The following is a 12,029-nucleotide window of genomic DNA, read 5'->3' as shown; positions in this document are numbered from 1 at the left end:
TAAAGTCTTAATAGATGGGACTTTTTCACAGCAAGTTGGTTGGCCAATTATTTTCAAAGTAGCTTGGTGGAAATGAGTCAGGCCTAGGTAGAACCATGTCTGCGTTCATTATCAATGCTGAAAGAAGTCTACATTGAGATTTAGACTTCATACTTTCTTTTTTATTAGAACTTCAACTCAAGTCTTTTAAATATTGTATTTTTAATTTGAATGAATGTGAAGTAGAAAGCTTGACTTGATTACTTGGTGATGTAGCAAAGTTTTGTGTGTGGAACTTGTATCTTTTGTTGCAAAGATACAGAAAAAAGATATTGAGAGTATTGATACAGACTATATATGAAGTTGAGAATAACTTGCTTACGAACACATTTTAAGCACATGTACTGCGGTTCTGGTAATACAGTTCTCAAGTTAGCTCAGCATTTTAATAGAGCTCTTTACCCTGTATGTAAGGATAAAGTAAGTATACCTGTGGTACAGTCAGTGACAGTAATGGAGTTTCAGTTCATTTAATAGTATGGCATATGCCCAGGTAACAAAAAAAATATCTTACATTTGCCCCAGGCTGATGTGAATCTTCCATTGCATTGACATTATTATTTCAAATACAATTCTTAACATAAAAGAAATGGGAAGTACCACTCTGGAGTGGAGGTAGACATGGTCCGTGTCTTAGTCCATAATCATTATTCACATAAAAGTAGTTTATGCATTCAGCATAATAAAACTGAACCTTTGCAATTAGATAATTGTTTTAGTGACAAATTAATTTGAATCAAGTGGATGGTTTTCAGCTTAAAGTACTTCAAGAATAGTAGTACAGTATGAAACCATTACAGTGCATGATGGCCAGGAGGGTAAGCGTGGCATAGCATTTACAATTCTAATATCTGCAATCTTTTTGTACTATAACTCTGAAATTCTGTCTGATGCAGGTGTGATGGCACCTTCTATTCTGTGTGTGTATAGGGTGCTGGTTGGGTGGTTTTTGGTTTTTTTTTGTCTTTCTGATGACAACAAAAACATTCATATCCTTTTCCCCTTCCCCCTTCCTCTGCAACCTGTTAGTATCCACTCCAGGATACGTTTCCTGTCTGTCTTCATGCTCTGTTTGAAAATCAGTGGTTTAGTGCTCTTTGTCTCGTTTTCTCCTCCCTACCAGTGCAGGGTCTCCTGCTTCCGCCAGCAGAGCCTTTTGCCTGCTCCCAGCCTGAGCAAGTACAAAACTTGCTGGTCACAGCTGGGGCTTCTTCGTATGTGGAGTTCCTCCCCCTCTTCACCCATCTTCTCATTCCTATTCCATGTCTCCCAACTTGAGGGCCACTGTGCCATCTAAAATCCTCTTATCAGGGCTTCCTATTCCTTCGTATGTCCCTGAGTATGTCAGACAGGCATTGCAATGGGAAAGGTCAGGATGTAATCAGTGAGGTTCTTGGTGTTTTTCTCTCACAGTCTGCTTATGAGCTTGAGGGCTTTTTGGTGGGGTGAGGAGATGGAGTTTTCTTTCTCATGTGAGATGAGTGAAGGCAAAGATCTTTCTAGTTTCCTTCCTCCTTTTTTGGTTTGTTCCTTAAAGTAAGTCAGAGGTGAAGCTGAACTGTGTTTGTTTCAGATTGGTATATATAAGTCTAGTGCAGTGGTTTTTGAGCTGCATCACTGGCAGTTTGGAGAGGACTGTGTAGCATGATGCTGTTGGGGCATATTGCTTCCAGCTGCTCTCCAAAAGAAATAAGAAAAGCGCTTGTCATCTTGCACTGGTTCTTTGGGACATTTTACTGATTAAGGTTGCAACAGCTGATAGGCAGAGGGAGTGCTCTTCACACTTAATGGTGAAAGAGGAAATCTGAGGGACTATTTTAGGCTAGATTTAATACGAACTACATTTCTAATACAGAACCCTTGCTCTTTTGTGAAGTATGTGTGGGAATACAGCCATGTCATCTTGTGTTTTGGCTCTTTCTATCGAGCTTCTCATGGTACTGACTGAGACCTTGCTTGGCATCGAGCAGAAGTATTGTTTGAAGCTGGCAAACGCAGTAGCTGTCCCCCTTGCTGTGTGGCACAAAAATGACTAAGACCACACAGCAAATCAAATGAAGGAACTGAGCTGATGGGGAATTGTCCCATCACCTACCTCTCTACCCCTTGCCCTCTCCTCCTGCTACTCCCCCCCTTCCCCAACCTCTTTTGGTTTTATGCTGTATCATTATTTTCCAAGGTGATCACCTCATCTGTTCAGGTCTGTTTTGGGGAGAGGGATATACAGGGTTCAGCAGCAGGCCCTACTGCTTAAAAGTCTTCATCAGATGCGCCTTGAGTCCAGTTGTGGAGGCTGTCAGGACTTTCTTGGGGTTTTTTTGATATTGGTTGGGTTTTGATCACACCACTTCTGCAGGCTGGGGCGGGGGGGAGGGGCGGAGTTTTCAATTGCTCTGTTAATTTAAAAGGTAGAATTATTTTTTTCTCTCCCTCTGATATTCTCCTCCAGGTTCTTGGCCAAAAGGCTTTAGAATAATGAGAATGTCACGGCTGTCAAGAGGGGATGTCAGCACTGCCTTCCTGGGACTGGAGGACTGAAAAGGAGAAGGGACCAGAATTATTTGATACAGGCTGCTTTTGACTACTTCACAATTTGCTGTACTCTGGTGGTGGTGGAAGAACAGGACAGTCTCTCCTGCCTGGTTCTGTGTTACCACCATAGTGGGTTCACCATGAATGTGACAAGTTTATTCTCCTTCACCAGCCCAGCAGTAAAGAGGCTGTTGGGATGGAAGCAGGGGGACGAAGAAGAAAAATGGGCAGAGAAAGCTGTTGATGCGTTAGTGAAAAAACTGAAGAAGAAGAAAGGTGCTATGGAGGAGCTGGAAAAAGCATTAAGTTGTCCTGGTCAGCCCAGCAACTGTGTCACAATTCCTCGTTCCTTGGATGGCCGGCTTCAGGTTTCGCACCGGAAAGGGCTACCACATGTAATTTACTGTAGAGTGTGGCGCTGGCCAGACCTGCAGAGCCATCACGAACTGAAACCGCTGGAATGCTGTGAGTTTCCCTTTGGTTCAAAACAGAAGGAGGTTTGCATCAATCCCTACCACTACAAGAGGGTAGAGAGTCCTGGTAGGTTCTTGCTTGTTTGTACCTTTACACCTTATCTGAACAATGCAAAGTATGGCAATTAATCATGTGACTCATCAGCTTAAATAAGCAGAAGTAGCTGTTTGCGCATGTCAGATTCTTCCTCTGCAATTTATCTGGATGTAAGCATTAATTGGTAGTTCTCGCTTTCACAGGGTGAATGCTTTACTTGTGTAAATATTTTATCAGTATGGAGAGGCATAGTCTTAGTATATGCCTCAAGCTGCTGGCCCTGGTATCACCTGGTTTTGTTGGTGACCACTATCCCTCAATTAATTTGTTTTTTACTGAGTTGTGCAGGTCAGTGAATCTCTGAAACATTGCAAGCTAACGTAAAGGATTATTGCAGTCTGTGCTTGAAAACCGTTCTGATGTACTGCGGTAGGAGTATTCTTATTATTTCCAGATTTTTATTTCACTTTTCGCTTTTGTTTCTTCATCACTCAGAAGGTAGTATGTCTTTAGAGTCTCCAACAGTTTTAGCCTTTTGAAAAGACTGAATTTTAGGCAGCAGAATACAGTCCCCTCAACTTAAAACTTTGTATTAACATTTGGTTGTACTTAAAAGTTTTACTGTCCTGTAAGCACAGTTGGCTTACCTGTTACCCACTTCTCCACTTCTTTTCTAAGGTGCAGTCATTTCTGGCTGTCTCTTCTTCAAAGGCCAAACCTCTTTTTGGTAAATCTCTGCTTAATTTTTGTTATGCAAGTTTTTTATCAGGGAATACTTCCAGGGACTAAGATGAAATGTGCTTGGATGTTACCTACACTAGGCTGCAGCTACTTGTGAGGTTGTACAGGGACATCTGCAGAAACGCACTGTAGGTGTGGGTGGACTTCCCTGGTTTAAATTTGGGAAGTCCATCTGTGTTAGGCATTTCAGAAACTGTGATGCTGTCTCTGCAGTGTCATGGGCATCTTGAGAACTACAGTAGAAGTAAGACTGTTGCAAGATTGTTTGCTTTTCTGTGGATAAAAATTGCATTTGTCTTGGATCTGCAACACAGCATATCTAGGTGTTAAATATTTTCCTTTGGTGTGTTAGTTGGAAATCATTTGAGTGGCAGAGGTAATACCCATTATGTATGTATGCAGCAGAAGCTTGAACAAAGGAACTGTGCACTGGAAAAACACATCTTAAAAAATTTGAAAACTTAAAAAGAATGTTAAAATTCTTAACAATTCTGTGTTAAGCAGTAGCGGGATAATAAAATAGTCATGTCCTTGTACTGCTAGCTGTCAGCACACGTCTGTGCATTCGGTATTCCAAAATACTTAAAACTAAGATTCCTGAAAGACATCTATTTCTGTCAGACTGAGCAACAGTTGGGCTCTTAACTGTTACTGTAATGTTAAATGACATGTTGTAACTCATTTTGCTTTAATCTTGGAAACAATTACTGACTTTAAGAATGTTTTCATTTGGACGATTTATACCATATTTGTAAATATCCTGTCACTTCAATGAGATATACAAAATAAAAATAGAATAGAACTTTCAGAAGATGTCTAACTAAAATGTGCATTTAAGTTGAGTGCTGCTGAGTAGTTTAAGTGATAACTTTTTTCCTCCATTTCCCAAATATAAAATTATCTGTAAGCCTGAATTCTGGATTGCTCTTTAATTGTTTTTGGATTAGATAAAATCTCTACATTCGTCTACATCCAGCTATGGAATTTTTGCTGGAAAAAAATCCAAAACAGTAATGTTAATGAAGCTGGAGATGGTAGAAATAAAATGCTTCCCTTTTGTCCCGAGTACCCTTCTTCAGGAAAAACTAGATACTCTTGGTCAATTGCCTAATAGACAACTGGGCAGTTTTCTTGTAAGTGTTAGGGCTGCAGTCAGTTTGACAGAGCTGATAGAAGTTTTCAGTCTTTTACAAGCTTAATTGTGCTGCTCTAATCACTTAAAATATTCTGAAGGTAGCTGCTGACTAGGAGCTAGGGTTCATTTCTGCTGAGGTTCTCTGTTAAATCAGGGTCTGGAGGTACAATGTTATATGCATACTGAAATTATGTCTTGAACTTTTAACGGCTTGCCAAAGTGTGAGAATGGGTTTGAAGCCCAGTGTGGTTTTACTGAGGTCTCTGGCTGCGTATGTAAAGGAGAAGGGTTTTATATTTAGTCAGTCACAGATCTGCTGTTGTTTTGAGGGATATTGCATGGAGATGAGTGGGGAGAATATGGCTTTTGGAAACAGGTGATAGCTGAACTCCCGTTTGACATGAAGAGCTGTGCTTCGTAACTTAGGACTTCTTTTTTCCTGTCCTTTCCTTGTTCTTGCTGTCCTCCAAGCACTGTCTTTATCTTCATTTCCTGACAGTCACTCCCAAATTCTGCTAACCATTTTTTCCCATTTTTGCCAGGACATTAAACCACCATTATTGCTGCATAAGTGCTTATGCTTTGAGATTAATGGGTAGTGGGAATTCGTGTATGACTCACTGTTTCCAACAGTCTATGGACTCGAGCAGATATCAAGGTTTGTGTTTCCAAGGCTATAATTGCAGCCAGGAGGGTTAGAAATGTACTTGCTCTTGACAAAACAAAATTGGATGCTCAGATTGTGTACGATGCACATTTTGGGTGCAGGGTACATTGTGAAATGTTGGCTCTGCTTGTCTGCAGTGAACTGCTTTGTGCAGATCCAGTTACCAGAGACCTAAAGCGTATGGTGCATGCATAGGATGGCATCTTTATGTTCACTCTTTTGCTGATTGTAGCGTGATTTGTTTCAGCGTCTGTAAGTTTTGAGGAGCAGATTAGTGGTAAATCCTTAAATACGTAATATCAGGTAATGCTTTATGTTGGGAAATCAGTGCTATGGATGCATCTCTGTTTTCATGTTGCCAGAGGGATGCATGGGTGTTCTACCTTGATACTTTATTGCACCCTTGCAGTTTAGCTTGAAGATAAGCTTGGAGAACAGGAGAGCTGGCATGCTGTGGTGTGTCTCCCAGCTACAAAGCTACACCTGAATCCAAATGAGACTTTTCTGTTAGCCAGGCTAGATAGGAACTGGTTGTATACAGTTGAGAGGTGGTGGAAAACTATCAGCAGTCTCAAATAGGGAGCGTCCCAGGTGTCCCAGAGCACAGGCTCTGCTGCTGCCTCTGCATAAGGAGGAGAACATGGCATCTGGAATGCACGTGGGTGTGATGTGGCGGTACCATATTCATTCCTAGCCTGACCTAGAGGCTCTGCGCAGACACAGGTGCCTATCTGATCCTGTGGCGAATCGACCAAGAAAACCGAACAGACAGAAAACTGCTTATTGGCAGGGTTAGCTTGGCAAGCTCAGTGTCCTCGGTTTGCTCACTGCAGTCAGATGGGGGCAAGGCGGCACAGGGTGGAGGCAAGGAAGGGTGACCTTCTTGGGACAGCCTGACACCTGGTCAGCTTGGTATCAGCAAGTTGCCCCTCGGGTGATAACCCGATCTGTGGCAGGGTGCATAAACAGCTCCTGCTTGCTGTGTGGTGCCAGCACAGCTGTTTGTGTGGCTTCGTGCTGAACCAGATCACAGTCATTTTTTCCTTCCCCTGCTGTGTTATCTTCCAGGCTGATCAGAGCAGCGAAGGGGCTGTGGGAACATGTAAGCCAGCACAGCCCTGAGGATGACATGTGGGAAGGAGTGGAGGTGGTGGGAAACGAGAGGAGAAAGTAGATGCTGTTTTGTTGCTGTGGATAGAAATACAACCTTGGACTTGGCTGCCAGGAACAAATATCTCCTCAAGACGTGTTATAGTACTACTGCTCTTTTGTACGTCTGTTGTGTGCAAAATTGTTTCTGGTGCAGGGTGGCTAATGGCTGTCAAATTTCTCCCTTGGCAAGGCAAAGCAAAGCTTTTCATTAGGGAGGGCAGGGTCTGAATTTGATGCCTGTTAGAAACTGGCACACTCGGCTGGTGTGCTCACTTGGCCGAATCTGTTTTTCTCCTCAGTTTTATGTTTTGGTTTAGAAATACCTGGTTATTAGGCTCATACCTGGTTTAGGACCATCCTTAAGTATGACCAAGTCTTGAGAAATAATTAGGTGTAGAGCATACCTAGAAGCTGTGAGAAAAAAGTGAACATGATGTTCCTTGTATCTCTGAAAATACCACAAATGACCTCTCAGATTTTGCTGGAGAATGTGTGAAATGACATTTGGAAGTCCATTCTGAGATACTTTGTTCCCTTCTGTTCCTTTGGTTTCTGTGGAGATACAGCCTCTGTCGCTTGCCTCTGTCCTCAGTTATGTCAATGGGATCAGGTGAAAGATGTCATCCAGAATTTAGGGGAAAAAATACTTTTTTTTTTTTTAAGCCTGGATCCCGTTTGCTCTGGCAGCAAAACAAAAGGAATGGGACAGTGAGTAGGGAGGATGAAGAGATGCTTAAATTGACACTGCTTTAAAAAAAAACCCCAAACCTAAATCACACCTCTAAGGTGACTTTAGGGGAGGTGGTTCAGTTCTTGTGCCTTTAGCTAAAGGGAAGGAAGGAAGGAAGATGAAACGGAATATTTCATTTTCTTAAAGTGCTAGTGAACACTACCTCTTGGTTCCGTCTGATGCAGAATTGTGTTAGTTTGCCTCTACGAAGCGTTCTTGCTCACAAGCCTGCTAGATTGAAAAGGATTTGAGTTTATAGTATGTTACAAAGGAGGCAAAAGAGGCGTTCTCTTTTATGTTTCATGTGTGGGAGCGGTTGTAGGTTCAGAGTGTTTATGTAAACGGCTGTCCCACCCCACAACTGAATGTTGTTTCCTGAGAGTGTGCAGGGTCTAATACCTGCTCAAAGGTCAGGCTTGGGAGAAACCCCCTCTTCATTGAGCTGAGTGAGCTTAAACCTGCCTTGGGAAATGCAGTTAACTTCTTAATATTCATTTCTGGAGGTGCTTACTGATGCTCCATTGTGCTCGAAGCATGCAATCACAGGGATACTAAAACAAGTCAGTCCAGAAGCAGCCAATCTGTCGTCTGAAATATTCTAGTTGCATGTATCAGCCCATTAGCACAGCCACTTGGAGGCAGAGAATAACTATACTGGTTCAGGTTTTTGCAATTAGCAATAAAGCGTAGATAAAAAAGGCTGGATGATTTTTCCTCTGTTAAGCTTCTGCTCTTTATAGAGATGTCTGCAGCCTGCTCTACATGATGGAGCTTTATGAAGCCGATGATGCCCATGTTCTATCCAAACTAGGGGATGAGCAGTGGTCAATTTTTCGTGGTGCACTGTCAGAACAGTTAAATTTTCAGTTCTGCCTAAAGATTGTGATGTTCCTTTCCATTATAACCATGAACTCAAGGTGGATGTCTGCTTCAGGAAGCTTGTTCTTGGCAAGAAACATCTTACCTAAGTGTACAGCTGCATTTTGCCATAAGAACAGGCCAGGTCTCCAGGCTCTGAGGAGAGCGGTAGGTGGTGTGTCATGCTGGTGTTGCTCCTAGTGTAGACACCTTGCCTATGACTTTAACCTGATTGTTTTCCTATATGTCTTGATCTCCCCTGCTATTTGCTCTGAGTCTCCATAAGGCTGCACACCTACTGCAGGCTCCAGGGGTGCAGAAGGAAGCTTAAAACTGGAAATCCAGGATGAGGCAGGTTTAGAAAACACCTGCAGGTCCTGGAAGTGAATGCTTCTTGAATGTTCCCTTGTACAGTGCTGCAGCTGTGGTCCTCGGTGAAAGAAAAATAAGGCATATTTAAAGGAGTTTAGTAATGCCATTTGAAATCACACAGATGTTTGTTCGTGTATATTGGCGTGGTCATGCTTGTGAGCTCTCTCTCTAGGTACTTTACAGAAAAATGAAATGCGTCAGTTAGTCATCCCCATCTCATCCCCCTGTACTCAACTGGCCTAGGATCGCTACATATGCTATTGAATATTCCCAAACTGTTTCTAGCCAGGGTAAATTGAGGAGAGGATCGTTAAAACCCCATCACGACCTACTCCTGCGCATCAAACCTGACGCAGCCTGGTGTGGCAGGTTGCCCATGGGATCGCTAGTACCGCTTTCGGCAAGCAGCAGGGTTCCAGCGCAGCTCCTGGGGCTGTCAAATTGGCAGGTGCTCTGAGTCTGTCAAAATCAAATTTGGAGCCAGGAGAGAAGTTGTGAGTAAGCAGCTAGTCCCTTCAGGACTGTGAGCTTGCATGGCTGGGTTTCTTGGGGTCCTGGGACTTGCTTGGTGGCTGCCACCTGCTAGCACTTGGGAGAACGGGGGTCAGCATGAGAGCCTGCATGCTGTTCACAGCCAAATGGAAGAGCTTTGATGGCCTGGGCTGGAGAGAGCCCAACAGAGCAGCTGCTGGTGCAACTCCCACAGCAGCAGGCCTGGTGGAGGATAACAGCAGCAGCGCCAGGCATTGGAGCGAGGGGGAGAGGGGCCAGAGGAGTGAAGGCGAAAGGGAAGCTGCTCCAGAGAACATAAGGGAGTGGAGAACCAGTGCATGCCTTTGGAGTTAATAGGTAGAACCAAGTTAGAAAAATCCTTGTTCCCATGTGATTTCTGTAGCAGGATTTCTGTGCCTCTGCAAGCTGGGGGTGAGGGAGCTGAGAGTGGTGTCGCTGGGACGTTTTGCCATATCACTGTGTAATGCTGCTGTTGGGTGTAACTTTAAAAATAGCATGCTGCAACAGGTGGGCACAATTATAGGGTGGTTTCCCAAAATAGCAAGTAACTTGTCAGTTTGCTTGGCATGTAGTAGAAAACTTTCTTCATGGCAGTTTTGCAGAATTTGGTTCTAAAATTCCCCACCACAACCAAGCTGGGGAAGAGAGAGGAATTGAAGTAGGCAGAAAGGAGGGAATGGTCTAATAACAGGATTTTCCTTGTCTAACCTCACCATGTGTCAGAGAAACAAGCTGCAATAAAAGCATAAAAGTTGTCGAGAAGGATATGTTTGTGTCCTTTTTATTTCTTTAAAATTAACCACATACAGATGTTTCTTCTGACTTAAAAGACCAGACTTCCAAGTTTTAACCCACTCGGTAGGATGGTGACTGTGGCTTTCGTACAGGTAATTTGAACTCTGGTCTGTGTAAACGTCTGAGTTAATATACACTATCGCACTATAACTTCCTCCTATATCAGGACTGCTTCTCCCCCAAATCCGCTTACAAGAAATCCTTTGCTAATGTGCATATAATTAGTACTAAATTCTGAAACTGGCCTTGACAAATCAGTTCAATCAAAATGTTAGCTTATCAGAGCATCCGCAAATAAAATCTAATGTTAGCTGAATATTGTAATGCAGGAAGTGTACTAATATTCCTTGCCAAATGCATTTAGACCAGATGTCTGATGTAAAAGTAAAGTCAGTAAAGCAACAATTGTTTGGGGTTTTTGTGTGTTTTGTGTGGTTTTTTGGTTTTGTGGTTTGTTTTTTTGGGGGGTGGGTGGTTTTTTGGTTTTGTGGTTTTTTTTTTTTTAGTAAATACAGTCTTCAGTTGTAACTATATAAAATGACAAATCAATGGGGTCTACTGAAACTGTAAAATAGAAGAGTTGAGGAAGCAAGACGGTTCTCAGGTTTCTCTGGGAGTAGAAAGCCTGGCATGTTTGTGTCACCCAAAACAGGCTGCTGAATAACTAGTATTGAGCCTTTTCACTTGCCATTACTAGAACTTAGGTTTGGAGCAAAAGTCTAAAAGGCTGACACTTCTGCTTGTGAGAAAACAGTAAAGCAAAGCTCTGCTACCACAGCCAGTACAGCTTTGCTTAAGCCGGGTGTTACTGGAACAACATGAAGTAGCTAGATCCTCAGAGATTGCTTTTGCCACAACACTATTAATTTTTTTTTTCTAACCAGAGTAAACCCTATCCTAAGTATAGACACGTAAGTGTCTTAGTATGTGAGAACTTGTCCTTTGGTCAAAGAATACTCAATTTTGCCAGGTTTTGTTTTAGGCAACACGGGAAAACCTAATGACATTAGAACTTTTCTTTCTACTTGGTGTTTTATTGTTTACAAGCAAGATCTTGGCAAGACCTTTCAGTCAGCGTGCTTCAGTGACTCCCTAATGCTACAGACAGCAAGCAAAACTAAGCACGTTCAGCTGAGCATACGTTGGTACCTGCTCTGTTCCCACCGTGGGACTGGACTGCTTGCCAGGATGCCACAGCCAGGTTCAGCTGCTGTGGCCTCAAAGGCAGGAAATTAAGCTAGGAATCTTCAGGAGGGTTGAAATTTGTTAGTTTAACACTGCTGCTGTGGGGTTTTTTTGGTGGTTGTTTCCCCTCCCTCCCCCAACCCCTCATTTTTATTACAACTTCGTCTTTGCAGGATTTTCTATCTGGAGTACAAGCCGCAAGTTCCTCCTCCTGCCCATGTTTTCATACCCATTTCCACATAGCATGAACTTGTGTGTGAGGATTTTCCTCCTTCCCAACCCACAGTTCTATTTTTCTAGGAAAACATAAGTGGCTTTGCATAAATTCATATGAAAATACAGCTATATGATGCTTGGAAATTAAAGTACATTGTCTAATGATAGTACCATCAGGTCTTCATTAGGGCTGAAGGCCCTGGTGTGCTATAAGCTTGTATAAACTCTTCTGCAGAACATATGATGACTAAATTGTCATGATTCTTAAGAGCAGAAGGTGCAGCAGCAGTTGTTCATCTTTTTCTTTTTTTTTTTTTTTTTTTTTTTTTCTTCCCAAAAGCTCACAGAAGTAGTAGAATCTACTGTGACAAGGAAAGATGATCAAAATCTGCTTTCTTGTTTGTGGCCCCTTGTATTTCATTACCTGATCTTTCAATTTCCAGGCATGGAAGGAGAGATACCTACCCAAATGTTAGTGTAACATGGAAAGGGGGAAAAGAGTGAGCCCTTGAGGGAAGCTATCTGTCATTTGGGCTTGTGTAAGATAAACAAAACCCATCTGGACCAAAAGTATGCTACTTTGA

At 42.6% G+C, this 12,029-nt stretch overlaps 1 protein-coding gene across 3 annotated transcripts in view; it reads left to right on the top strand.

Moving 5' to 3' along the window:
• SMAD1 (SMAD family member 1) overlaps positions 1 to 12,029 on the top strand; it is a 48,825-nt gene that overhangs the window by 19,459 nt on the left and 17,337 nt on the right. For all 3 annotated transcript variants that reach the window (XM_056361890.1, XM_056361879.1, XM_056361884.1), the window contains exon 2: positions 2,489 to 3,111. In XM_056361890.1, coding sequence (XP_056217865.1) covers positions 2,712 to 3,111 — 400 coding nt within the window. In that variant the 5' untranslated portion in view covers positions 2,489 to 2,711. The remainder of the gene's footprint in view (positions 1 to 2,488; positions 3,112 to 12,029) is intronic.

This window comes from Falco biarmicus, chromosome 1 (genome assembly GCF_023638135.1).
Source record: "Falco biarmicus isolate bFalBia1 chromosome 1, bFalBia1.pri, whole genome shotgun sequence".
NCBI lineage: Eukaryota > Metazoa > Chordata > Aves > Falconiformes > Falconidae > Falco > Falco biarmicus.
Note: the sequence above shows the minus strand (reverse complement) of the source record. Positions and strands in the feature narration are given on the sequence as shown.